General features: G+C 34.7%; 1 protein-coding gene across 3 annotated transcripts; it reads right to left on the reverse strand.

Annotated features, from left to right (window-relative positions):
• Nucleotides 1–10,398: 10,398 nt before the first annotated feature.
• On the reverse strand, nucleotides 10,399–13,376 carry LOC121263661. 3 transcript variants are annotated; one of them, XM_041166691.1, is made up of 3 exons: nucleotides 13,083–13,376; nucleotides 11,626–11,778; nucleotides 10,399–11,484 (listed from the first exon to the last, which is right to left on the reverse strand). In XM_041166691.1, exon 3 carries the CDS (start codon nucleotides 11,435–11,437, stop codon nucleotides 10,517–10,519), a length of 921 nt encoding a protein of 306 aa, XP_041022625.1. In that variant the 5' UTR covers nucleotides 11,438–11,484; nucleotides 11,626–11,778; nucleotides 13,083–13,376; the 3' UTR covers nucleotides 10,399–10,516. The 3 variants fall into 3 exon arrangements, with proteins under 3 accessions (XP_041022625.1, XP_041022624.1, XP_041022626.1); XM_041166690.1 differs by having other exon boundaries at nucleotides 11,626–11,795; nucleotides 13,083–13,205; XM_041166692.1 differs by lacking the exon at nucleotides 13,083–13,376 and having other exon boundaries at nucleotides 10,399–10,675; nucleotides 10,717–11,484; nucleotides 11,626–11,903.
• Between the last annotated feature and the right edge of the window lie 12,008 nt (nucleotides 13,377–25,384).

Raw genomic sequence — 25,384 nt, forward strand, 5'->3', positions numbered from 1 at the left:
TATGCAATAGAAGCATTCATAAAATCAGTTGAAGGGAATTATTTTTGTATGAAGAGTTGAGCAGGTAGAGATTCAGGGTTTTGCATTATTCTCCAACTTTGTTTTGCAAGCATTGCAAGATTAAAACTTCTGAAATCTTTAACGTCTAATCCTCCTTTGTCTTTTGATAGCCCTAACTGGTTCCATTTCACCCATTGCATCTTTGATTGGTCTTTATTATATCCCCACCAAAATTTCTTCAATAATCTATTGATTTTTTGGGATATGGACATAGGAAAAAGGAAAATCTCCATCATTTTCAAACTAATCATTCAAACTAATCATTACAACTTTTCAAATAAAAACAAAAAATAATTCTACTTTTTCAAATTTCAAAACAAAAATTATATTCTAATAATATTTTAATTTTATAATATTTTTTATTCAACTTTTTCTCTCTCCTTTCCCAAAACCTAATAAATATTTATCTCAAACTATCTCACTATTATTCATAAACCATCTTATTACTATTCATAAAATTCTCACATCATCTCATTCCCCAAGCATCTCCTTAGTCTTCCAATTTGTCATTCGAGACAAGGCTTTGTCAATAATTGATTTGAAAGTTGCAACTTTAGGTCTGCTACAACATTAGGTATACCAAGATATTTCTCAAAAGAACCAGTGCTTTTACTCCTGCAATATCCAGAATGTTTGATTGGATAGAATAAGGAGTGTTTATGCTAAAGAAGATGTAGGTCTTTTCTTTGTTTAGCTGTTGGCCTGAGGTTTTTTCATAAATATCCAAAATGTATATCATACGGCTCTGCTCCAGAGAATTTGCCTTGTAAAACAGAAGGCTATCATCAGCAAAGAGGAGGTAGTTGATGCAAATAGAGCACTTGCGAATTGGAACATTCGTGATAATTCCTTTTAACTTAGACTGATTGAGAAGTGAGGTAAGAGTCTCAGCACAGATGATGAAGAAATAAATGAAGAGAGGATCACTTTGCCTAATACCCATTGTGGATTAGAGAGTTTACTGTGGAACCACATTGAGTAAAATGGAATAAGAGACAGAAGATGTACAATTCATTATGAGAGTGATCCATGTAAGATCAAATCCCATTTTCTCCATAGCAGCTTCAAGGAATACCCACGCAATTCGAGTGTTCATGGAATGCGAGGTTTTATATGCCACAAGATTGTTATCTAATATCAACCTGTTGGGCACAAAAACACTTTGGTTTAGGGAGATAATATCAGGCATGATCTTTTTTAATTGATTAGCAAGGACTTTGGCTACAACTTTATAAATCACATTACACAAACTGATTGGTCTGAATTCAGTTGCCTTATTTAATTCCTTTACTTTGGGAATGAGAGTTATGAAAGTACCATTCAATTGCTATAAAGAGCTTCCATTCCTGAGAACATCTAGCACAAACTTGCAAACATCGCCTCCAACAGTGGCCCAATTTGTTTGGTAAAGTTGAGCTGGGAATCCATCTGGGCCAAGAGAGCACAATGGGGCCATTTAGAACACAACTTCTTTTACTTCAAATTTAGAGAATTCTTGAGAAGAGTCTTATTCCTATCTGCAGTGACTCAAGCTTCTAAACCAGCTAAGCATTCAGAAATATTAGTAGGAAAAGATGTGGTAAAGAGAGCTGAGAAAAAACTTGTAAACATTTCACCAATCCTTGGTTGGTCAGTAAGTAAATCACCATAGTAATCCAAGATTTGTCTAATAAAGTTTGTTGACCCCCTTTAGTTTGCATACATGTGATAGAACTTGGTATTCCTGTCTCCATTCCTCAACCAATTTTACCTTGCTCTTTGTTTCCATTTTAGATCTTCTGCCTCTAGGATTACATCCACTTCTTTTTGGAGCTGTTGTATGGTGCTAACATAGCTGCCATCTCCAATTTTTTGAAGTAGAGCAAGCCTCTGAATTTTGTTGTTAACCCCTTCTTGCTTTTGCTTGCTATGTGACTTCTAGTTTTTGGAAGCCATCCTACATTTGTTTGATCTTTTAGTAATGCCTGAATTTGTATCAACTCCATTATAAGTTTGTTGCCATGCTTCATAAATGGTTTTGGCACAGTTCTCATCTAGATTCCAAGCAGCTTCATATCTGAAAACTCTCTTATTACTCCTTAGGCTCGAGTTAAGAGATGAGGAGAAAATATGTAGGGGCTGTGATCTGAATTTTATTCTACTAGGACTAAACAAGTAACATCATTAAAATACTGATGCCAATAGGAGTTGGCCACAACTCTATCAAGTCTTTCATTTTTGAAGTCCCTACCCTTCCTGATATGAGACCATGTAAATCTCAATCCCTTGGTCCAAAGCTCACTAAGATAGCAGTAGTCCAAGGTTTCTTTGAATGCCTCCATTTGTCTTGGCCTGAAAGATGCTCCATTTTTTGTGTGGTTTGTAATCTTATTAAAGTCCCTTACATAGAGCCAAAGGATTGAGTTCTCAGGTTTGGGGTTTTTTTAAAAGGCTCCAACTGTTGTTCCTTTTTGAGGTAATGGGGTGGCCATAAAGTCCTGTCAATCACCATTGAAAAGCTCTAAGTTCATCAGTGATTGTAACATTAATGTGCCATCTAGAGAAGTTTATCAGGTCAACAACAATCTCTTGTTTCCAAAGTAGGGCAAAACCCCCACTCTTCCCATGTTGTCAACTACAAAGCAGTGGTCAAATTTCAATTTCCTTTTAATAGACTCAATCATATCCTTATTGCATTTTGTTTCAATAAGAAATAACAAATATGGGCACTTTATCTTAATCAAATGACTAAGGTTGCGTTTGGGTAGTGATGTGATATTAGATATTATGTAAATAGTATTGAAAAAATAATGATAGAATATTGAATAGTAGTAAAAAGTAGGTGAAAAGTAATAATAAAATAATAAATAATAATTGAGTATTAACCCTAAGGATTCGAACTGTTCGAGGGTTTGAGAACCCTCGACAGTTCCAGCTTATGAGATTCATTGGTAATGGAGGGGCTGGTGACTAGCTTCCGCCAATAATTCTACCATGTCAACTCCTAAGTAGGAAGCATAAATTCTTCATTTCTTATTTGTTGATTTGTAGAAGAGTTTATCTCTATCCCCTCCATGTCTAAGACATTTAATTGAGTATTCATTCTCTTTCGAGTTTGGATTATCTCCTTTCCCCCATTTTGATTATGACTATTAATGCTCCTAGCTATTCTCTTCCCTTTAGTGGCTTGGCCTGCCTTCTTTTTTGTGTCACAGAGGCCCAAATGATTCTCATGAACCTCTTGGGGCCCTTCTTTCAATTTGGTATTGGAATTTAAGTCCTTGTGCTCGAGGTCCATTAGACTATTTCACTCTTCCAGTTGTGAAGTGTCATTAGGAGTTGCCAAGTTAGTAGGATTTGGAGAGAACCTTTTCTAGGTTTTTAACATTGCTAAAATTGGGTGATCCTCAATACTGTAGTGTCCACGTAAGCTGTCTCTGATTCCTCATTTTGTATAATAGGGTCCTTTATTATCTCCTGAATTGGCTCTACTAAATCTTCTCAACTTTCATTTTCAGGTTGTTGACTATTGATCTATATCGGGACTATAACTTGACTATCAAAATGAGAAAAATACTTCCTTATAAGGAACAACCTTTGATTTAGCCTTGTTTTTTGGAAGGTATGATTTCTTACCAAAATTGTGAGAAGGTCTTTCCACGTCACCATCTTCTTCCTGTCGTTCTGTCGAAGGAGCACCCTTTTGCATCTTCTCTTCATTAGAATTATGACTAAGTTTGGAGTTATTCTTTTGAATAGATGCACGTAACCAAGTGTCATATTGATCTTGATTCCCATCATGCAGAGACTTGGCCTAGGAAGCCTTTAGACAACCTATTTTACCATACTTAATAACATCACATTTAAAATAGGAATTGGGAAGTCTTTCATATTTAAAAGATAATCATACCTTATTTTTCCTAATGTTAATCACCTTCCCTCTAAGAAGAGGCTTGGTGATATCAATTTGGACTAACTCTGAGGTAAAGACCCCAACTTATGCCATCCTCATACACATCAATTGCTTCTACCTCCCCTATCATTCTTCCCACTTGTTCACCACTTTCCACTATTTTATAGAAATGACTATTGTTTTGCTTTTGTTTTTTTTGGTTTAAATGTCTTTCTAGGTTAAAGAGTAGTCATTTTATGAGAATATTAATTTTTTAACATGAAGAATAACTATTCTTTCTAAAAATGGAAGGAGGTGACTATTCTAAATATATATATGAAAGATTTTTAAAATTCATTTTTAAAATTTCTTTTAAATTACATTGGTTGACTTGCCACCACTTTTGGTGGCCATCCGATTGTCAAAATCTAAAGGGGTGGTCGAACCACCTAAAATGTCATTCTAGAGGTGGTTTGACCACCCTTGTGGCCATCAAAGGGTGACTTGAGCTAACCCAATGGCCAGTAGGTAACTGGATCGAATCACCTTTAGAAAACACGGTGATTTAGCCTACCCATGTTTTGATAGATGGTCTAGCCACCCAAAAGCGGTCTAACATCTCTTGTGCTATGACAAACTTAAGATCTAAGGCCTGGTTTGGTTATACAAGTCAAATTATTTCATTTCATGTCATCTCATATAATCATTACAACTTTTTAAAATTCTCATATAAAATATAATAAACAATTCAATTTTTTCAAATTCCAAAATAAAAATTATATTCTAACAATATTTTATTCAACTTTCAACTTTTATCTCATCTCATCTAATCTATGTAACTAAACGAGACTTACTCCATGTACAATGTTTTTAAAATACCACAATGTAACATTCTCGTTATTTAGAAATAAATGCCCGTACAATTTAGAAATAGGTCATTGTACAACTTTTTATTATTATAAGTTTTTATAATAAATAAATAATTTCTAAGATTGATTAACAAAAAAAAAAAGTCATCTAGTGGACACCGTTGGTGGCTATGCAGCCACCCATCGCTGGCCACGTTCTTGTTAGGTGGCGCCAGAAGCAGCATACCCTCGTGATGGCCAAGTTTAGTGGCTATTACTAGATGAATTTTTTTTTTTTTATTATTTAATTTTCAAATTTTTTAAATTTCAGAATTTTTTTTTTATTATAAAAGTTTATTCTTCTTTTTTAAATAATTTTAACTTATTTTTTAAGAAATTAAGGTTGACACATGGAAGCTTGTGATTGGGCCACCTGTTTTCTATTAGAATTAATCTTCCTATCAGTCACTATTCACTATTCCACACTCGACATCCTATAAAAAAAGAAAGAAAAAACTGTTAAGTATGAGGTGTAGAGGTGAATAATGGTTAATGTATAGCAAAACCTCATTTGGATTGGGAAAGCTTCTAACAGCATTAGGGTGGATTGAGAGAGAGAGTGAGTTTGGACTTGGAACATGCATTATGAGCATGGCTAAATGGTATAAATTTGGGTTAAATGGCAAGACCTTTATGCTTATTGGACAAGAGGTGAAATTTGATTAAAAGAGAGAGTTATTGGTGATTTAGCAACAGAAGAATTGAAATGATCCGATCAAAAGAATCAATAAAATGTCCTTTTTTGAGTCTTTTTTTGGTGCTTTAATTCCCCAACTTTTGTGAGGAACCCAAGGGAATGGAAAACACATCAAGTGTTTTCTTCCAGAAATTGCCTTTTAATTTACAACTCTGCAAAACTTCATTAAATCTCTCAGCTTTTCAGAAAATGGTATCGTCTTAATCAGACTCATTCTCATTCCTTCTTCATGAATCCATACATCCAAATATGACAATTTTCCTTTTCCTTGTAGACATCCAAACAACAGAAACAGAAAACAGCAATAGTCAGATCAAGCCAATATATATTGTTCAAGTTTTAAGGTAAGACAGGCACGTTGTTGTAGTACACATGAAGATCTAGTCCTGGTTTCTCCCAACCCAACAGCATAACGAATCGAGATTGATTACTACTTTAAGAAGGATTTGGAACAGGCACTTTGTTCAGTTTAACTCGAATCAAGCTGAGCTTGAATTTCAAAAATTCAACTTGGGTTGATTACACCTGATTATGCTAAAATACAAAAACTAACATTATAACCCAAATATATACCAACGATTTGCAGAAGTAAGGAAGCAACGAGCACTGTCAAGCTCTTGACGCAATAATTAATGTAGCAAGAATTGCTGAAAGCAAGACTAGCAACTCATTACCTGAGTGAGGGGTTCAAACAACTTGAAAGCAAACTCAAACTTGAGTAATAAATGAATACAAATTGAACAAGTAATCGAGTTCCATGATAAACTTGAGTTCAGCTTGGACTCGGAAGAGCACAGCTTGATTCGTTACAGCCCTAATTTCCAAACATAATATCTGATTACAACAATATATAGGTGCGGCGGAGATTGATATCCCTACGTATTATGATCCATGTAGACACAAATATATACCTATACCATGATTTGCACCCACAGTGAAAAGATAAACAAGGAAGCAATGAGCAGTTGAGCACTCTAACCATTCAACAAGAAGAAAATTTTAGAACAACACTAGTAATGTCATCACCTGAATCTGAGATGGGTTCACGGATGGCAAAGAGACTCATCTAATTCTATCATAACAAAATAATACATTTCTTAATTTCTATGCCATACAAAAGATCCATAAGGAAATCGATCAAGGGAATAAATATTTTTTTCCTCAATTCTTAAATACATAGATTGCAAGGACTATTTATGCCTATATAAAGGATAGTCACTTTCTAAAGATTCTTCTGGAGTCAAAGATGAAATGACTACTATAAGCATTAAAACAGGCCTTTTACTGATAATGAAATTGGAATTGTGGATCTTGAGTAAAAGGTATGCCTGCTCGACTACCTTACTTGGCTGTCCATGAAAGGAACCCTATAAGATTTGAAAAATAAAGACCATTGATGATTGAATCTCCAGATTACTCACCACTCTTCTAGAATGCAAACTGTGCGCAACATTTTCTACAAATAAAGGCATTCTCCTGAACCTCTATCTCTTGACAGGCTACAGGAAGAAAAAGTGGACACAAAAGGAGTTGAAAATATGGGCCATACACCAAAACAAAAGCGCGCAACACAACTAGAGAGAGAAAGGCCACATGCCAACCTAGAAGTTAACAAAGAGAGAATTACTTCGTCCATATAGGAATCCTAAAAAAGTGAATTTAAGAAGTGATTTGTCAGTCAGATTTCTTTACAGTTTGAGTTTTTCAGTTAACTTTTTGTTGAACCAAGACTTGCCAAGTTAGTGTGTAACTTACCTTATGTAAAAAGCTTGTGTACACGTAGTAGTTCTCTAAAAGATATTAAGAAGGATAACAGCGCACTCGGGAGGTTTGAAATCATAGACCCACGTTTTGCTTCATAATTATCCTCAGCAAGCTGAATAGTTCATAGGAAATAAGTCAAATCTAAAGAAGAGAGGACCTCTCTCATATAAGGTGAAAGCTTCTTGCTACCTTGAGCCGGGTTTGATCACTAAGAAACATAGCAGAAGAATCCCCTTTAAACAAAGAGATCTCTTCCCAACCATACAGCAATGGGAAGTCCATTAACATAGTAAGTTCTTCAATGCTGTTAGCCACTGTAAGTTGGAGAGAGAATTTCAATGAAGCTCTCATGTGATCGTGCAGTCCTAATCTCTGCATTGAGTCAGCAATGCATAATCTATTGTGCCTTTGTAATTCTAGTCTCTGCATTTGAGCCTACAAGTTTCATGGGGTCAGCAATTAGACAAATACATACAGAAGCCATCGACAGCCATAGGTGAACTGCTTGAAACTACATTAAGAACCAAAAACAGAATAAAACAGTGTTTAGGTTTGTATATAGTACCAAAAGAAAGAAATGAGGAGACTCAAAAGGACTTCGCAGTGTGTAAAATTTAATGAACATCCTCAAATTCTCACACAAGGCCTCTTATGAGTTGGGATAAAGATTGAAAGGACCATTTCTTCAGCAGATATGTTAGGATAATGATTAAATAATCACAACTTATACCACTTCCCCACCCCCTTGCGCCAATAAGCATTATTGGCATGTGCTATTGTCAGCCAAACCTATTTGAATCTCCACAAAATACCTAGCATAGAATGAACTAGTGCAGGGGTTGCATTTTAAGAGGACAATGATATTTTCTCAACCCTTTTCCTTTCTAAAACCCTATATCCACCACTGTGACACTCTAAAAGAGCCCCACAGTCTACTTTAGCCAAGACCTAGGAAACCATATACTTTTCCTTCTCTATTCATTTTTTTATTCCAAGCGTTTGTTCAGTAAATTTACAGCCTTTCCCAATGGAATGCAGTCTTGGATTTAGCCTCCATTTGACTTTGTTCAACAAAAGTTTGCATCACAGATTAGTTGCCATGTGTTGCATTCCCTACAGTATTTGAGAATCATATTTGTCTTCTTTTGTCTATTGTGACTGTTACTAGGGACAAGAGATCTCTTCAATATATGAACTTCATCTTAATATTCTAAGGTAGAAAAGAAGAACAAATATCATATGCTTTCCATGACTTGTCGGTTCCTGTTTTTTTCCCCCTTTGTAATGTCTTATGAAAATTCCAGAGACTGCAAAACCAATCACCATTGTTCTCATGAAATTTTGCATAGGAAGTTAGGGGTGCTACCAGCGCTCTAAGGCCAGGTAGCCACCCAACCACCCGCCCCCTGTCCCCACCTAGGCGGGGCGACCGTACACATCTGCTTGCAGGGCAAGCGGAATGACACCACCACAGTCCGAGAACACATTTTTCACAAAAAAGTCCAACAAAGTAGCATATACATGAAAAAAAAAAGCACAAATCCAACAAATCGCACAGATTTTCATAGATCTGAAGATCTGTGCACAGACCCACGGGCCACTGCTGTGGCCATGGGCCATAAAGATCTACCCATGGCTGCGGCCGTGGGTCATAAAACTTGCAAACCCACAGTCGCAGCCTTCGGTCTTTAACTTATAGAAGATATACAGCAGCGACCATGGTCTTGGATCATAGAGACCCACAGCCGAGCCATGGTCTTACCGTTGTAGACTGCAGCTTGGCTGTGACCCAAGATAACAGAGAGAGGATCCGGGCTGAAGGAAGAGGAGAAGAAGAAGAGAAGATGGAGGATAAGAGAAAGGCGAGAGAAGAGATGAGAGAAAGGAAAAACCTAGAAAGAAGACCGGAAGAAATGAGAGAGAGGTAGACGACGCAGAAATGGGGAAGAAAAACTTATATACTAGGGTTTGAGATGTGAGGAGTGGGGGAGAATTTACCCTAAAACGTCATTTAGGTATAAAACTTATTTTCTTTAATATATATATGATATATATATCAGGTGGGTGAAACTTGGGCAGGTCCAAAGCCCAACCGGGTACTCACCTGCCTTTGTGCATGGGCGGGCACTCGCCCGTCCGCCTACCTAATGCAGACGTGCAACCCCGCCAGCCCCAAGCGGGGGGTTGGGAGGCAGGTACGGGTTCCTGTCCTCTAGGCCTATAGGAAATGAACCTTGTTGAAGGTAGCAAAACTATGGCTCATTTTGTGTTTATCTTCCATTATATTAACTACATTTAAGGGAGAAAAATAATATGCTTCAAATGGTCAGAATACACATTTAAACCCTGAACTGTTCATATGTGGGATGATGGCAAAGTGAAACTCGAAATTTGGGACATGCAGTTTATGCTTAATTTATACATAGAAAAACATTAGAAGTCTGAATCTTAACATACAGTGTCTTAAAGGTAGCATCACGTATCGCTAGGCCAAGACAACTTGGGATCACACAAGGCGTAACATAAGTTCATTAGCTATAACAGTTACTTTTTCAGCAGTGACTATAATGAAAAGAAATCAGGACATCATACCAGCATCAATTGATTTGTTGGAATCCAAAAGTCGACAATTCACACAGAAGTATCAACACAAGTTAAACCAACAAAATGGGAGGGAAAAATTGGGACTGTCACCCTTTAAATGGACACCAAACGTATATCATATGCAGAAAAATTCTAGCCTTAGCATCATGTCTTCAGCCCCTGGAACATAAGAAATCAAACCCAAGTAATGGTTATATTCCATGAAATGGAAAATGCTAGAATTGGTCTAGGTCTTTAATATTGGTTTTGACTTAAAATAAGAGCGTACTCGCAGTTAAGGCAGAGAAGTCTCACACAAATGTTGATGAGTGGAGCTCTCAGTGATTGTTTCCCAAATATACTTGACAGGTAACAGGAGCCTTTTATGATGATTAATTGAACTTAAATTCTCAAAATCAGTGAAATTAACACTGTAAGAAAGATATACAGCCAAGTAATAACAAAGTTGCCTCTGATCAACTAATGGCTAAAAATAATGTGGAGGAAAAATGATAGGAAGAAAACAAATGAACATTTAATTAAATTTAGTGTAATCTGATTACAAATTGACCAAGTGTTATCAACACTTGCTAAAAGCTTGTTAACACTCTATGAAAATCCTATCAAATTTCTCTATTCATTCTTCCAAGCATACAAAATCAGTGAGAAGCCAAGACATTGTGTTTCGGAACCCAAAAATCTTTGCGAGCAAGACCACGGAAATGGATTTGGATCGGAAATGGGTTGGCTAGCCCACAACTTCTCAGCTGAGAGGCAAGTCTTGAACATAAAAACAGCATTTCCTAGTGATGCACCAAAGAGCCAATTATAAACATCCCAGAAAACTTCTACAGCAAGCCCATCAACCAAGATGGTATGGTTCCCCCGAAACTTCCATCGAAGCTGCTTTACCTGCATTACAGGCTTGCTATCTACGCGGATCATCAGGCATGGATCATTGATACTGGTAGAGTCACATTCGACCACAAGATCATGAATTTGACCACTGTCACAAAATTGAGCTTTGGTACTAAACACTTTCTTGCCATAAATATGCTCTCTCTTGGCAATGAAAACAGCATTAGAAGGCACAGGGCTGGCATTAGTCTTCTTGAAAGCTTCTTTTCTCAAATCCCCAAGAAGAAGAACCATTTGCCGATCAACAACAAACGCAACATAAAATCCCTCCAAAGGCTCAGGCGCAGGACCAAACTTGGCCGCAGAAAGGTCCCAAAATATATCGATTTTACAAGAATATGCTTCTAAGCTCTTGGACACTCTCCTCTTGGAGAAAAACCAGGGTTTAATATCGACCTTACACAGACACTGATTTGATGAGTCATCGATCCCAATTCCAAGGCATTGGCCCATTAAGTTCTTACTCCATGTGACAGTAATCAAGCAAGACCGACCTCGTAAACAACATTGATAGACACAAGTTACTAAATTCTGGGCAGCCTTGCTCGTGCTGGACGAGGAAGAATCAGCAACCTGAACCCCATTTTCACCAAAACAAGATGGGAAATCTCTCATCTTCACCCCGAGAACTTGCATTACAAATCCTAAACTTTCTGGTATTTTTGACAAACAGTTGTTGCTCACTTTTGCAGCACAATAAAAGGCAAAGGAAAAAAAAAAAGAAAAAAGAAAAAAGAAAAAAAGAAAAAAGCAAACTGAAAGCATTCAGAAAATGACAGCAGATAGACGAAACACAAACATGGAAAGCAAGAAGGGACGCCTACCTCGAACTTATCAGTGGAATCAAATAACCGTCTTAGAAATGCTCCCAAGTCTGCTTCTCAAGCCCAGATGTGATCTGCTTACAGACTCTTCGATGCATTTCTGCACAAGCCCATATATCAAGAAGTCCAAAGTAAGCAGAAGAAGGTGTGCATCTAAATTGAAGAAAAATCTGGGAAATGTAGGGATTAAAATAACTCGAAGCATTACAGAAAGAGGTTAAAAATGAGCCTAGCAAGTCATATTAAAAAAGGAAGTAATAGAGGCAGAAGTAAGAAGATGCAAAGAGCACTCCCTCCCGATCGATTCTTTATAATACATTTTTCTTTACAATATAAAAAAAAAAAAAAAAAAGAAAAAAAAACCTCTCCAAATTAGTGTCCTAACGATTCGAATATGAATTGAGATGAGTTATGAATAATAATGAGATGAGTTATGAATAGTAATGAGATTTGTGAGTTAAAATTGATGAATAATAATAAATAATAATATGATGAATTGAGATAAGTTGAGATGACTTACGAATACAAACTGAACCTAAATCTGTTATTTTAAAGATATTTTTATATTCTGCTACAATAAATTTTTAGATATAGAGAATACTATTTATCATTGTAAATATTTTTAATTAATTTCTCTTCTCTCTCTCTTGCTAAGTTATCTATTTCTTCAACTCTCTTTATTCACATTATATAATTATTGAGAATGAATATTCTCATAATATATTTTGAAAATATTTTCATTATATAACTTTTTTTATTTTTTGAATTAATTTATATTTTGATTTAGCTTATAAATTTAAATTAATTTAAAATAAGACATAATTATATTACATTGTGTATAGAGAGATATTACAAATATCAAAAGATGTGAGGATACCATTAGTAGTTAGAGAAAATATTTGAAATGAATAAAAAAAATTAAAAAGTATAATATTTAAATAATATGAAGAAAAAATAGATAAGTTGATGTATGATATATTGTAAAATTCAATATGTAAAATAGAAAAATTGAATTTTGGTGATGTATTTTAAAAGATAGGATGAATAATCTATTGAGAGTGCTAAGAAAATGTTTTTTAATGATGTTATGAATTTTTTATTTTTTTTAAATGTTTATCATGATTAAAAAAATGCATGAAAAATAAAAAAATAAAATAGACTTTTCGCGACATTTCTTCAGGACATTTTTCGGTGGCTGTTGTGTCACTCAAAAAAGTGGCCCGAAGAATTGTCCCGAATGGTGTATTTTACTTTTTTATTTTTCTTTTCTTTTATTTTCATATATTTTTTTAATTATCATAAATATTTTTTAAAAAAATTAAAAAAATTCACAATATTATTAAAAAATACTTTCTTAATCACTAATTATAAAAAAAAAAAAAAAAAAAGAAGGAGCATGCGTAACACAAATTCGGAATTCAAATTCGGGACCCAAAATATTTCTGATGCAAAAATACCTGGAGATGGTGACAACTTAAATAGTCCCAATGGAGCTGATGGTGAAAGGGTAGTGTATAGACAGCAAATGGGTATTTCCAGATTGGCTGTGTAGTGAAGTTTACTCGACACTGAAAGGAGAAACTATCCACTTCTAAAGACTTTCCTTTTCAGCTATACCTCATGAAAAAGTGAAAAGACAAAAAATTTACTTGCAAAATAGAGACCCAAAGCAGTTTCCCATTTTGCCAAGTTGAACAGATGACAAATGCCATTGATTACACGAGAAATCATCTAGTTTTGGTTGGAGTAGGGTGTAGGATATATGAAGGATGTGAAATGTGGCTTGCTAAGGGCTCGAGAAACCATCTTACCTAATCTCATTTTATTATTATAATTTTTTCAAATTTTTACATAAAATATAATAAATAATTCAACTTTTTCAAATTTTAAAACAATAATAATATTAAAAAATAATATTCTAACAATATTTTATTTAACTCTTCTAAAATCATCTCATCTCATTTTATTATCCAAACGAGTCTTAAATCAAATTAAAAATAAAATAGTTAAAATTTGGAGAAATTTAAAGAATGAGATGTGGATGTTCTTCCATGTACATATATATATATATATGTATATATTTCCATGATCTCATTCAGAAGAAACAAAAATATCATGACAGTATACCTTGAATTGGAAAGACCCTATCTTCGATTGCACCCAAAGGAACGCCCACGATTATATTAAAATTTAAGGCCAATGCAAAAGTGTGAATATGGTGTGGTGGGATACATTTCTTAAATACGAGGTTAAGGAATCTGCCAGTGCTGTGTGTCTATTGTTGGAGTCACGGACACACACGACAATAAGTGAAATCATACACAGCATATATAGGGCTTGAAAGTATTAGTAGTGGATTTAATAAAATTATATTTTGATCAAAATTTAACTAAATTGCATAAAAATTTACTGTAATAAATTCACTGTAATAGATTCAATAAAGCTACAATATTTTAAACTTTGATCATTTTCACTAGCCAAATCTATTGAATCCAAATTGCTGATCAAATATTATTTTGATATAAAAATTTCCTCTCCAGCGTATTATTCGTTTCATGCGAGCTCACAATTCTAGAAAATTCTTTTTCATCTCAAAAGCACAAAACGTCCAAATCTCAAACTCAACAACAAAAGGCAACCGGTCTCCATCAGTCATCATTTCAATGACGTGTCATAATTTTGTTGGAGTGCTTCAAGTTTTAGTTCTGCAATATTATTATTAATTGATGCTAATTTTTTCTTTTAAAATCTAATATTAAAGTTAGAAAATTAATGTATACTTTTTTAATAACGAATAAATATTTAAATTGCAATTAGAATTAAAATAAATAAAAATGTAAAAAATAATATTTTAATAGAATAATGATAGATTTGTAAAGTCTGTTATTTAATATTATTAAAAAATAACTAACTAAATTTATAAAAATGAATTCTTTAACTAACTTTTAGTTAAATTTTGTTGAATTCACTACTAATACTCTGAGCATATTTATTAGTAGAATGACATTGATTATTGATTGATCTAAGTAGATTAATGTGTGGGGAATGCAATGATGTCACGAGTGTGAATCTTAGATGATCAGAAAGCGACAGATCGTGGCTTTTTCAACCTAGAAAAAAGGAAAACAAGACCAAACATATGAATGGGAGAAGAAAGGGAAGATCTCCTCCACCCCTTACGGCTCAAGGAAAGGATGAGTTTGGGATTTTTCTTTGAGAGAGGGGAGAAGTTTGAGAGTAACCTTTTCTTTCTTTCACTTTGGTTGGTTGTTTCGCTCTTACACGTGTATCTTGACCAAAATGTTGCTCTACTTTGACAGTGAGAGCTGTAAGAAATCCCAATTGCCTTTTACCAAATGACCCTTTTTTGCTGGGCTCCACCAAAGACTTAAAACACACAATTTCAAGTGCTTAATGTTATTTTTTGGTTCTTAAACTCATCATTTGTATTCAAATTTTGATTATTTTGCCCTGTTAAATTCTTCAACTCACCAAATTATAAAAACTTAACCCATATTTTCCTTTTTTTTTTTTAATAATTTTTAACTGTAATATAAATTCTTTAAATTTATAATAAATTATGTCAAACCATATATATTAGGTTTGCAACCCACTTGGTACAGCCTAGTTTGTGTCCAACCCCGACCTGTCCATTTAAGTTACCAAACCGAATAGACCCAATCTGAACAAAATAAAATCGAGTTGAACCTGTACGACCCGACCCACAAAAAAAAAAAAAAAACTTACTTTCTGCACATCGATTTACAAAATCTCTCTATGATCTAAATCTCAAATCCACCATCATCTTCAATCTTAAGAAAAGACTCAAAAAATACTTGCAGAATGGAAGAGCCACTTGCAGAAGAAAAACGACTCACACATCCAAAAAATCTACTTTCTGCATTACTGCCGCCACTCACACATCCAACTGTAAACCACTCAATGGCCACCGCAGGAAGCAAGCACCCACGTTCCACTGCCAAGTCAACTGTGCAAGCCACCCATTGCTGTCGAGTCCTCTCCTGCATGACAAAAACCACCACAAGTGAAGCCTCTGCATAACCAACTATCTCTGATTCTATGCATGAAAATAGAGTATTTATGGTGCTCTCAGCCGTTTCTTGGAGGCGGCCTATTACGTCACCCACACTTCACGTTGCTTCCTCTCGACACCGTTTTCTCTCACTCTATGTTCCCTCTCTCGCTCATCTCTCAGTTAGCTCCCTCTCTCATTTTTTTCTCATGTTATCCCTCTCTCATCTTTTACTCTCTCTCTCTCTCTCTCTCATCACTCTCAGACCAATGACTTCTACGCTGCACCACCATGCAGTGCGTCTCTCTGCTCTGTGCCCAATGCCAGGTTCTGTCTCTCATTCACTCTATAGTGGCTCTATTTATTTTTGAGAGTAAGTTTCTACCGCCCAAGAGTTTTCCTTCTTCATGTATTTTGGCCTCAACTTATAAGGGACATTATATACTCCCGTAACCCTAGTGTTGAAATATGAGTCTGGGAAGATAAATTTTTTGGACAAGTTGACACCCAAGACAAAAACCTAGTCGGGTTGGAGACCCAATCAGATAACGATCCGATAAAGTTGGTTCAGGCTGGGTCACTTTAAACGGGTCCATTGGTTAACGGGTGTTTTGCACAGCCCTAATATATATCTATAACCACACTAATATATATCTATAACCACACGGCTGAATGGATTTTAATTTTAGTTTCTATTAACTACTACTAAAATAAAAGATGAGTGAATCACTATATGAAAACAACAATTCTAGTAAATCAAACCCAAAAAAAATACTCTTTTAAAACAATTATAAGTATATTTATTTTCAAAGTTTTATATCATTTTTTATTTATATTAAAAAAAACATCGGCTTAAAATTCAAAAGTAAACAGTTTTTCAAGTTTTACCCTCATTTTCTAAAGGCATGATGTCATTTAAACAAGAGTCCACTTCTAAGGTCCAACTATTAGCCCATCTTGGACAGATTATGTAAGGGCTTTTTTTTTTTTTTTTTTTCTTCTTCTTCTTTTCTTTTTTTTTTTTTTTTTTTTTTTTTTTTTCCTTCTTCTCTTCTTCTTCTCTACAAAACAGGTAGGAAAAATAGAGAAAGAAAGGGAAATTTCATATCTAAGAGCCTCATCTTGGACAAATAGGAGGGCTTTTTTCCCCTTTCTCAAAAAAGATAAAGTTCTATCCACATCTTCACTATCATCTCAAAAGGTTAGTTAATTTGAAATTATGGTATAATCACTTATAAAACTCAGTTTCACCTCATAAATAGTCAATGTGGAATTTAGTGCTTTAATTTCTAATCTAACCGCTCTATAAATGAGTTATTTATTTTACATATGGGATGAGTTAAAATTAAAGTTAAAAATTGAATAAAATATTGTTAGAATATATTTTTTTAATATTATTTTTCTTTTAAGGTATAAAAAAACTAAATTATTTATTTTATTTTATATAAAAATTTGTGAAAGTTGTAATAATTAAATGAAATGAATTGTAAAAAATTATAAAAACAAACGAGACCAAATGTCGGGTTGGTGTAGCCAAATTCTATATTGAGTCATGCATGCATCCTCAAGCCAATAGAATTTTTCTTTTTCCACCCAACAGACAATGGAAAGGGGATTTAGGAAATTTGATAGATCAAATCCACCACACATTACCTTTCTGTTCTGCAAATAAAAGTTGTGCTAACTTATTCACCACGCCACCAACCATAATTCCAGCCGGCATGGGCGCAATCCTCGGACTAAAAAGTATCAGTTTAAAAAATAACTCTTGATTCTCATGGAAATGGTTTCTATTTTTTTTTTTGGTATGTATGAATAGATGAAGCACCTGAAACCATATTTTTGGTGGTAAAGTCTTTAGACCAAAGCATATCTACATTTGTTTTAGCAATCATGAGTTAATTTACTTGTGACATGATACCAAGCAAAAGATATATATATATATATATAAATATTTATAAGTAATATTAAATATAGTTTTAGGATGTACAAATATTGTGCACTCTCTTTAAAAAATAGATTTTGTTATATGGGTCTTATATTTGTTTAATTTTTTAAAAGAATTACGCATGATTTACATATTCTAGAACTGCATAAATCATTTCCTTGTATTTATAAATATGCATTGATATTCCTTTTTCTCAAGTGCATTGTTTATTTCATATTAATTTTAGTTAGTTAAATTCCACCATTCATTTGACTTAAAAATTTAGATTAAACACCTTTCGCTCATGTGGATTAGTTCATGATATAATGTGCTGTTTGCTTATTGAATTTTGTACTTTGGAGAATTTACTTGAAAGCTGGATAATACATACACGGGAAGATCAGGGAGAAGAAAATGGAAAAACAGTACTAGTTCTGTCTTGAGTAACTTTGTGACTTCCCTTTCTCCACCTTCTTCTTATTTTACCTCTATTTGGAGTTATAGTTATCCATTTAACACATGCATGATCGAACAATGAAATAAACTAAAATTGTAAGGCCTAATAACATGAGATTTTTACTTAAAACTTAATGTCAATACAGCATGAGATGCAATCTCCATCTCTCTAGATCTATACTGATACACATACACACATACACACATACATATAAACATAAACGTAGGAGGGCACGTGCAAGGAATGCTCGCACCCTAGGGTGAGCCAAAAGTGCTCTCACTCGAGGCGAGCATCGTGAAGGAGCATGAATGTCACCACCTTTATGAGCAAAGTGGAAAAGAAAAAGTGCTCCCCAAGGAGAGCAGATGCCATGGGCGAGCAACAACTGCTCGCACCTGAGGCGAGTAAAGGCGCTCACCATCCAGGAAAGTACCGTGGAGCAAAAGTATTCGTCACCTTGTTCGAACTAATCATCCCTAGGGTAAGTAAAGAGTACTCGCATTCGATGCGAGCATCATCACCCAAAGGCGAGCACCACTTTCGAAGCATGAAAGTTGCCCCTTGGCGAGTGGAGTGGCACTCTGGGAGAGCCAAAAGTGCATATCGGAGGCGAACAAAAGTGCTAGCACTCAAGAGGAGCAACAACATCTCACACTGGGGCAACCAAAGAATGCTCCCAACCAGGGACAAGTACCCTGAAGAGCAACAATACTCGCTCCAAGGCGAACACCATAGGAGGAGTGTGAAACTCGTGGCAAGGCGAGTAGAGTGGAAAGGGAAAGTGCTCCCCCCTGAAAGAGAACAAAACCACGCCCGAGGCAAGCATAACTATTAGCACCCAAAGTGAGCAAAGAGCATTCACCCTAGGACGAGCAATAACAGCAAGCACCGAGGCGAGCACTGTGGAAAGAGTGTGAAGCTTGTCCCTTGGCAAGCTTGTCCCCAAGAGAGGAAAAGTTCATACCCGAAGCAAGCATAAGTGCTGGCACCTGAAGCTAGCAAAGAGTGCTCACACCCTGGGGTGCAGCTTGCACAGTAGCAAGCAACAATATCTCACACCGTGGAGACCAAAATTAGCTCGCATTGAGGTGAACAAAGAGTATTCACACCTTCGGGTGAGCACCTTGAAGAGCAATAATGCTCGCCCCAAGGTAAGCACCCCGTAAAAAGTGTGAAGTTCGCCCCCTGAGCAAGCATAATGGCAAGGGAAAAGCTCGATCCCGAGGTGACAACAAGTGTTGGAGGCGAACAAAAAATGCTTGCCCACACGAGCATTATGGAGACAAAAAATGCTTGCCTTCTCGATGGCGAGCACCTTGGGAGACTCATGGCGCGAAACTCTCTCTATGTATGTCCATGTGTGACTAAAAGAAAGATAAATGAAAATATAACCGCGAAACTCTCACGGGTGGATTGGCCCTAGGGTTGTCCGCCCATCCATGGACCTCAAGGGGCCCATCGTTCTGGGCCATTTTTTGGCCCATAATCCTTTTTTGTTTGTGGAGTTTTTTGGGCCAATTTGACCCAAAACATGTTTTCACTTCAAATTTTCATATATTAATAAAAAATTTGAAAATATAAATAAACCTAAGAAAATTGCTAACTAATAATTCTAACCTATTACAAAGTAGTCTAAAACTATTACAAAATATTACAAATAATTCAAATAACATAAGAATAACAATGTTACAAATTATAATACATAAAAAAATAAAGGTATGTTACATAAGAAATCATTTTTCAAAGATATTTTGCTTAATCCCGACTCCTTCCAACTCCAAGTGACATCATAAAACCTAAAAAAAATGACGATATAAATCATATGATGTCTCAAAAAGAAAAGAACATCAATTAGGAAAAAATAATAACATACTTACAAACTAAAAATAATTAAGTAACAAACCAATGGTGTATCAAAGTCAAACTATCAATGTGTGGTCGACGTAGACTGAGATGGACCCAATTTTCTCGAGATTTTTCCTAAAATAATTTAATTTAAAATTAAAATTTTGAAATAAATATAACACAAACTATTATATGCAAAAGTAAAGAATGAACCAAAAGTGATTACCATTTCTAGGTGATCAACATCCTCCTACTTGTAGATCTTTGCAAAGTCCACCACCTTCCAAACCTGAATTGGCTTCCTTTTGATCAAATTCTGATGCAAATCAAAGCTTCTACAGTGCTAGGAGACAATGAACTCTTAAATGGGTCCAATATGCATTTCCAAGTGCTAAATGTAGATTATGAGGCTAAAGTAGAAATATGGATGACCAAAATATGGGCTATCTCTCTAGGGACGAGATACTTGACAATATTTATCTTTCATCAAGTTAAGATATCAAATTTCTCTACATATCAGTGTAATTCTATTGACAAGTATCTTTCTAAGTCCGATTGACCATTTAAATTCTTTCAAAACTCGTGGGTGTCACTCATACCCCATTTATGCTTCTCCAGCCTATCGGCTTATGGAGGAGGCAATATGATGGATGGTGGAACCTCTATATTAACACTCTCTAAAATTGGCAAACTTACCATACAACCTATTGAGAGTGTTCTTACTCCTTAATACAAGTTTATCCGCTTGTCCCTTACTGCTAGTGTTTTCCAACCCATACATCATTCCATCAATTTTGTACTGTGGGTGAAAAATAATAGTGACATATAACAAAACACTGATCCAAGTCAAATCTCTCCAATTTTTCTCATATTTGAGTCTCATTTTCAATACCATAATACGTATAGTAGGATCAATACTTTCGTAGATTTCGTCCAATTGCTCATTCACTTGACAAACTTGTTGATAATAAAATATCCAGAAATGGTGCAAGTGACATTATAAAAAAGCCAAAAAAATTCTAATTCGGATATTTTCCTAATCAACATCGTTGGGTTGCCCCGATCTCTTTTCAATGTCATTAAAATTGCTGACATATTGCATGTCCTCATCACCCATGGAATCAGAGGTCTTTCTATACTCTTTGGTCGTTTTCAACATCAAGAAAGTTGAGTCCCACCCTGTAAGAATATCAAGACACAACATCTTCTTACATTCAAGACTATTAGCATGAACAAAGGTCTTGAATTTCTCAAGTCTAGCCAGTAAAGATCTCACAAACCTCTCAACATTTCTTATTTTTGCAATCGATTTATGAATATCTTTCAAAACATTGGTTATAATAAGATTGAGGCAAATGCGAGTGGCAAATGCACGATTTTAGGGAGACATTGGATTATTGTCAATTTAAAAATTTATCAATTGAAGGGAATTTTTTCATATGGTCCAATATGAGGGACGGGGAAGCTAATATTCAAGAAAGATTAGATAGATTTCTTGCGAATCCGGGATGGTTACAGTTATATCCTTCAATGAAAGTGAATAATTTAATTACAACACATTCAGATCATACTTGTTTGATGCTTGATACAAGTGGACCAGTTTGTTGTTCAAGGAAGGGTAGGAAGCCTTTCAGATTTGAATCAATGTGGATTGGGGCAACAGGTTGTGAAGAAATCAGTTCTGACTCATGGGCTAAAAGTTCTAGTGTGTGTGCAATTAAAAATTTAAAAGAGTCTCTTGCTCAGTATATTATCCATTTACAATCATGGAAGTATAAACAGCTGGGCATATTTTGAAGAAATTGGTGGCAAAATGGGCTGAGTTGGATATATTAGCATCTGATCTTTCTTCAATTTCAGATATTAAGCGACTAAAGTATGATATCAATGTGTTATTGGAAAGAGAAGAAATGATATGGAAGCAAAGGTCCAGGGCTTTATGGTTACGTAGGGGTGATCAAAATATAGAATTTTTCCATCAAAAAGCTTCTCAACACAAAAATAAAAATTATATATCAAAACATAGAGATGATAGGGGTACTTGGAGGGAGGGGGAGGAAATGGATAGGGTTATAGTCCTTTATTTTTCTGATCTTTTTTCTTATGTTCAATCGTGTTTGATGGATCGAGTGATTAGTGTTATGCATGCAAGAGTTACAACTGAGATGAACCAAGCACTTTTACAGTCATATACAGCCGAGGAAGTCAAAGAAGCATTGTTTTCTATGCAACCCATGAAAGCATCAGGTCTTGATGGGATGTCACCGATATTGTTTCAGAAATATTGGCACATAGTTGGAGAAAAAGGTTAGTAAACCAGTTTTGTCATTGTTACAACAATGTGTGGTTCCCATGGAGTTGAATGAAACTTTTATTGTCCTTATTCCAAAGAAAAATTAGCTTGAAAAAGTCCAAGAGTTCTAGCCTATTAGTTTATGTAACGTGGTATATAAGATAATTGTTAAGATAATTGTTAATAGGTTGAAACTTTTGTTGCCAAATATTATTTCCTCCAGCCAAAGTACGTTTATACTGGGAATAATTATTACTGATAATATTCTTTTCGCATATGAGGCTATCCATTCTATAAAATGAAGAAGAAGGGGAAGAAGTGGAGTTATGTCAATTAAGTTGGATGCGAGTAAGTTGTATGATAGGGTGGGGTGGTCATATCTTGAAAAGGTTTTACTCAAATTGGGATTTGATCCAAAATGGGTAGAGCTGATTATGTCATGTCTATCTTCAGTGTCGTATAAGGTTTTGATAAATGGGATTCCATCTTCTTCTTTTGTCCCCTTTAGGGGATTGAGAAAAGGGGATCCATTGTCACCTTATTTATTTGTCTTATGTGCGGAAGGCTTATCTTCTCTCCTCCAAGATGCTATTAATAGAAGAATGATTTCAGGGATCAAAGTATGCAATGGAGCACTAGTGATTAGCCACTTATTCTTTACGGATGATAGTTTGTTGTTTTGTAAAACAAATGCTACTAAAAATGAGAATTTGATGTAGTTACTACAACTCTATAAAAGGCTTTTGGACAACAACTAAATCTAGAAAAAACTGAGTTATTAGTTAGTAACAATGTGGACATGGAGGAAGACCAAGTTTTTAAAGATTTTTGGCATGTTATTCTATCCAAGCTCATGATCGTTATTTGGGACTACCATCATTTGTGGGGCACTCTAAAATGGCAACTTTTCAAGAGTTGAAATCTTAGATTTGAAATAAATTACAAGGGTGGAAAGAAAAACTATTATCGCAAGCTGGTAGGGAAATTTTGATTAAAGCAATGGTTTAAGCCCTCCCCACTTTCACAATGATTTCTTTCAAATTACTCAAGCTACTTTGTCAAGAACTCAAATATATGTTTGCACGCTTTTGCTGGGGTCAAAGATAATCTGAGCGTAAGATGCACTGAATCAGTTGGAAAAGAATGTGTGTTTTTAAATTGAAGGGGGGATGAGATTTCGAGATTTGGAGACTTTTAACCTTGCTCTGCTAGCAAAAAAAAAGGATGGAGACTGATGACCACTCTTGATTCTTTAATGTCCAAGGTTTTTAAAGCTAAGTATTACCCAAAAACTTCTTTCATACATTTAGAAATTAAGGGGAATTCTTCTTATGTATGGAAAAGTTTGTGTTCAGCAAAAACGTACACTTCTCAAACAAGGATGTTATTGGCGCATTGGCAGTGCGGTCTGATAAATGGTTATCAAATTTAAACTCTCTTGAAGTTCAATGTTCTACCTTGTTACCATCCAATGCAACTGTCAATATGCTGATTGAATCATATTCTAGACATTGGAAAGTTGATTTAATACAATCTATTTTCCCCTTTCATGTGGCTGAAGCAATTTTAAAAACTCCTTTGCATTCCTAGGTTGTTGACAAGTTTGTGTGGTGGGGTGAGAATAAAAGTAGTCAGCATACAGTAAAATCCATTTACCATTTTGGATTGTGAATGAATCTAAATTCTGCACAGTATGAAGAATTTTAGTCCAGCTGAAGATCAACTCCCAAAGGTTAAAAGTTAAAAGTTTTAAAAAGTTTAAAAGTTTTGCCTGGAGGGCTAGTAAAAATAGTCTTTCAACAAAATCAAACTTGGTGCAGAGAGGTGTTTTATTATCTAATTTGTGTGAAAGTTGTTAAACTCAAGCTGAAGATCAACTCCATGCATTATGCCTTTGTTCTAAGGTAATCCATATATGGAATGGGATTTTTAAGAGTAAAGTTGGAAGGAGATTCAATGACTGTTATTGAAGCTATAAAATCCCAGGAACCCGATCTTATGTCTCAAGGGCCTCTGATTATGGAGATTCAATGTATTCTAATATGCGTCTAGAGTTATGATGTTATGCATGTAGGGAGGCAATGTAACAAAGCAGCACATCTCTTAGCGCAACAACATGCCAAAAGGGTGGAAGATATGGCTCAATGGATGCATTCATACTTGGATTTTCTTTCCAATAGTGTTATTGGATTCTGAGTTGGTCTATTTACTTGTTATGTCTACTTACCGAAGGTTCTGTAATTTGAATTGGTTGTATCATGTTATTCAATTGTGAATGAAATCTGTTTATAAAAGAATATATATATATATATATATATATATATATTAAATAATGATATAGTCTATATTAGTATTTTACAAGGAATTTTAATATTAAATATTATTAAGGCTATTTTATGAACCACTGTCGTTTAATAGATTTAGATAAAATATAGATTCTTACTAAATTAGATGTTATTAGTATTAAATTATGATTACGATAATAGTATATAAAGATATGAATTTTAAATATGATTAAGTTAATTATTGAAATGAATTTCAGTTATTTATTTTGACATATTTGATAAGATTATTCTATTATAATTAGAAAATAAAGAAACAGGTTAAGAATATTTAATGATACTATTATTTATTAGATTTCTTGTAAAATTGAATAATTATGTTAATCATGAGAATACTAAACCTATTTTAAGAATTTAGGTTTTCATGATTTATTTTAACAGAGTTGAATTAAGCCTAAATATTCTACTAAATTATAATTTAAAGATGGAAATATGTTACTGTTATTTATATAATTATATGATATTAGTATTCATTAATTTTGTATGAAATAGAATATTTATTTAGTTTTTTATTTTTTTATTATTTTTTTTATAGGAAATAGATTTTATTTCATTCATGAAGGAAGTTACAGCTGTGACTGGTCAATACAGAGAAAAACTCAGATTACAAACCAAACTATTCATCTGTTAGAAGCTTCCATGCACACAAGTTTCTTTACGACGGACATTATCTTGACTTCTAGAAAACTCTCTACAGACAAAATCTGTCTGAGAGTATCCTTTCTCTGCATAATACAAAGATAAACATCCCACCCTCAAAGGAGGAAAGGGTATCCAATCCCCATCCTCCAAAAGAGGATAAGGAAAAACCACATCCATCCTCCTAAGGAGGAGAAGGAATAACCACCTCTAAAGGAGGATG

This window comes from Juglans microcarpa x Juglans regia, chromosome 4S (assembly GCF_004785595.1).
Source record: "Juglans microcarpa x Juglans regia isolate MS1-56 chromosome 4S, Jm3101_v1.0, whole genome shotgun sequence".
In the NCBI taxonomy this organism is placed as follows: domain Eukaryota; kingdom Viridiplantae; phylum Streptophyta; class Magnoliopsida; order Fagales; family Juglandaceae; genus Juglans; species Juglans microcarpa x Juglans regia.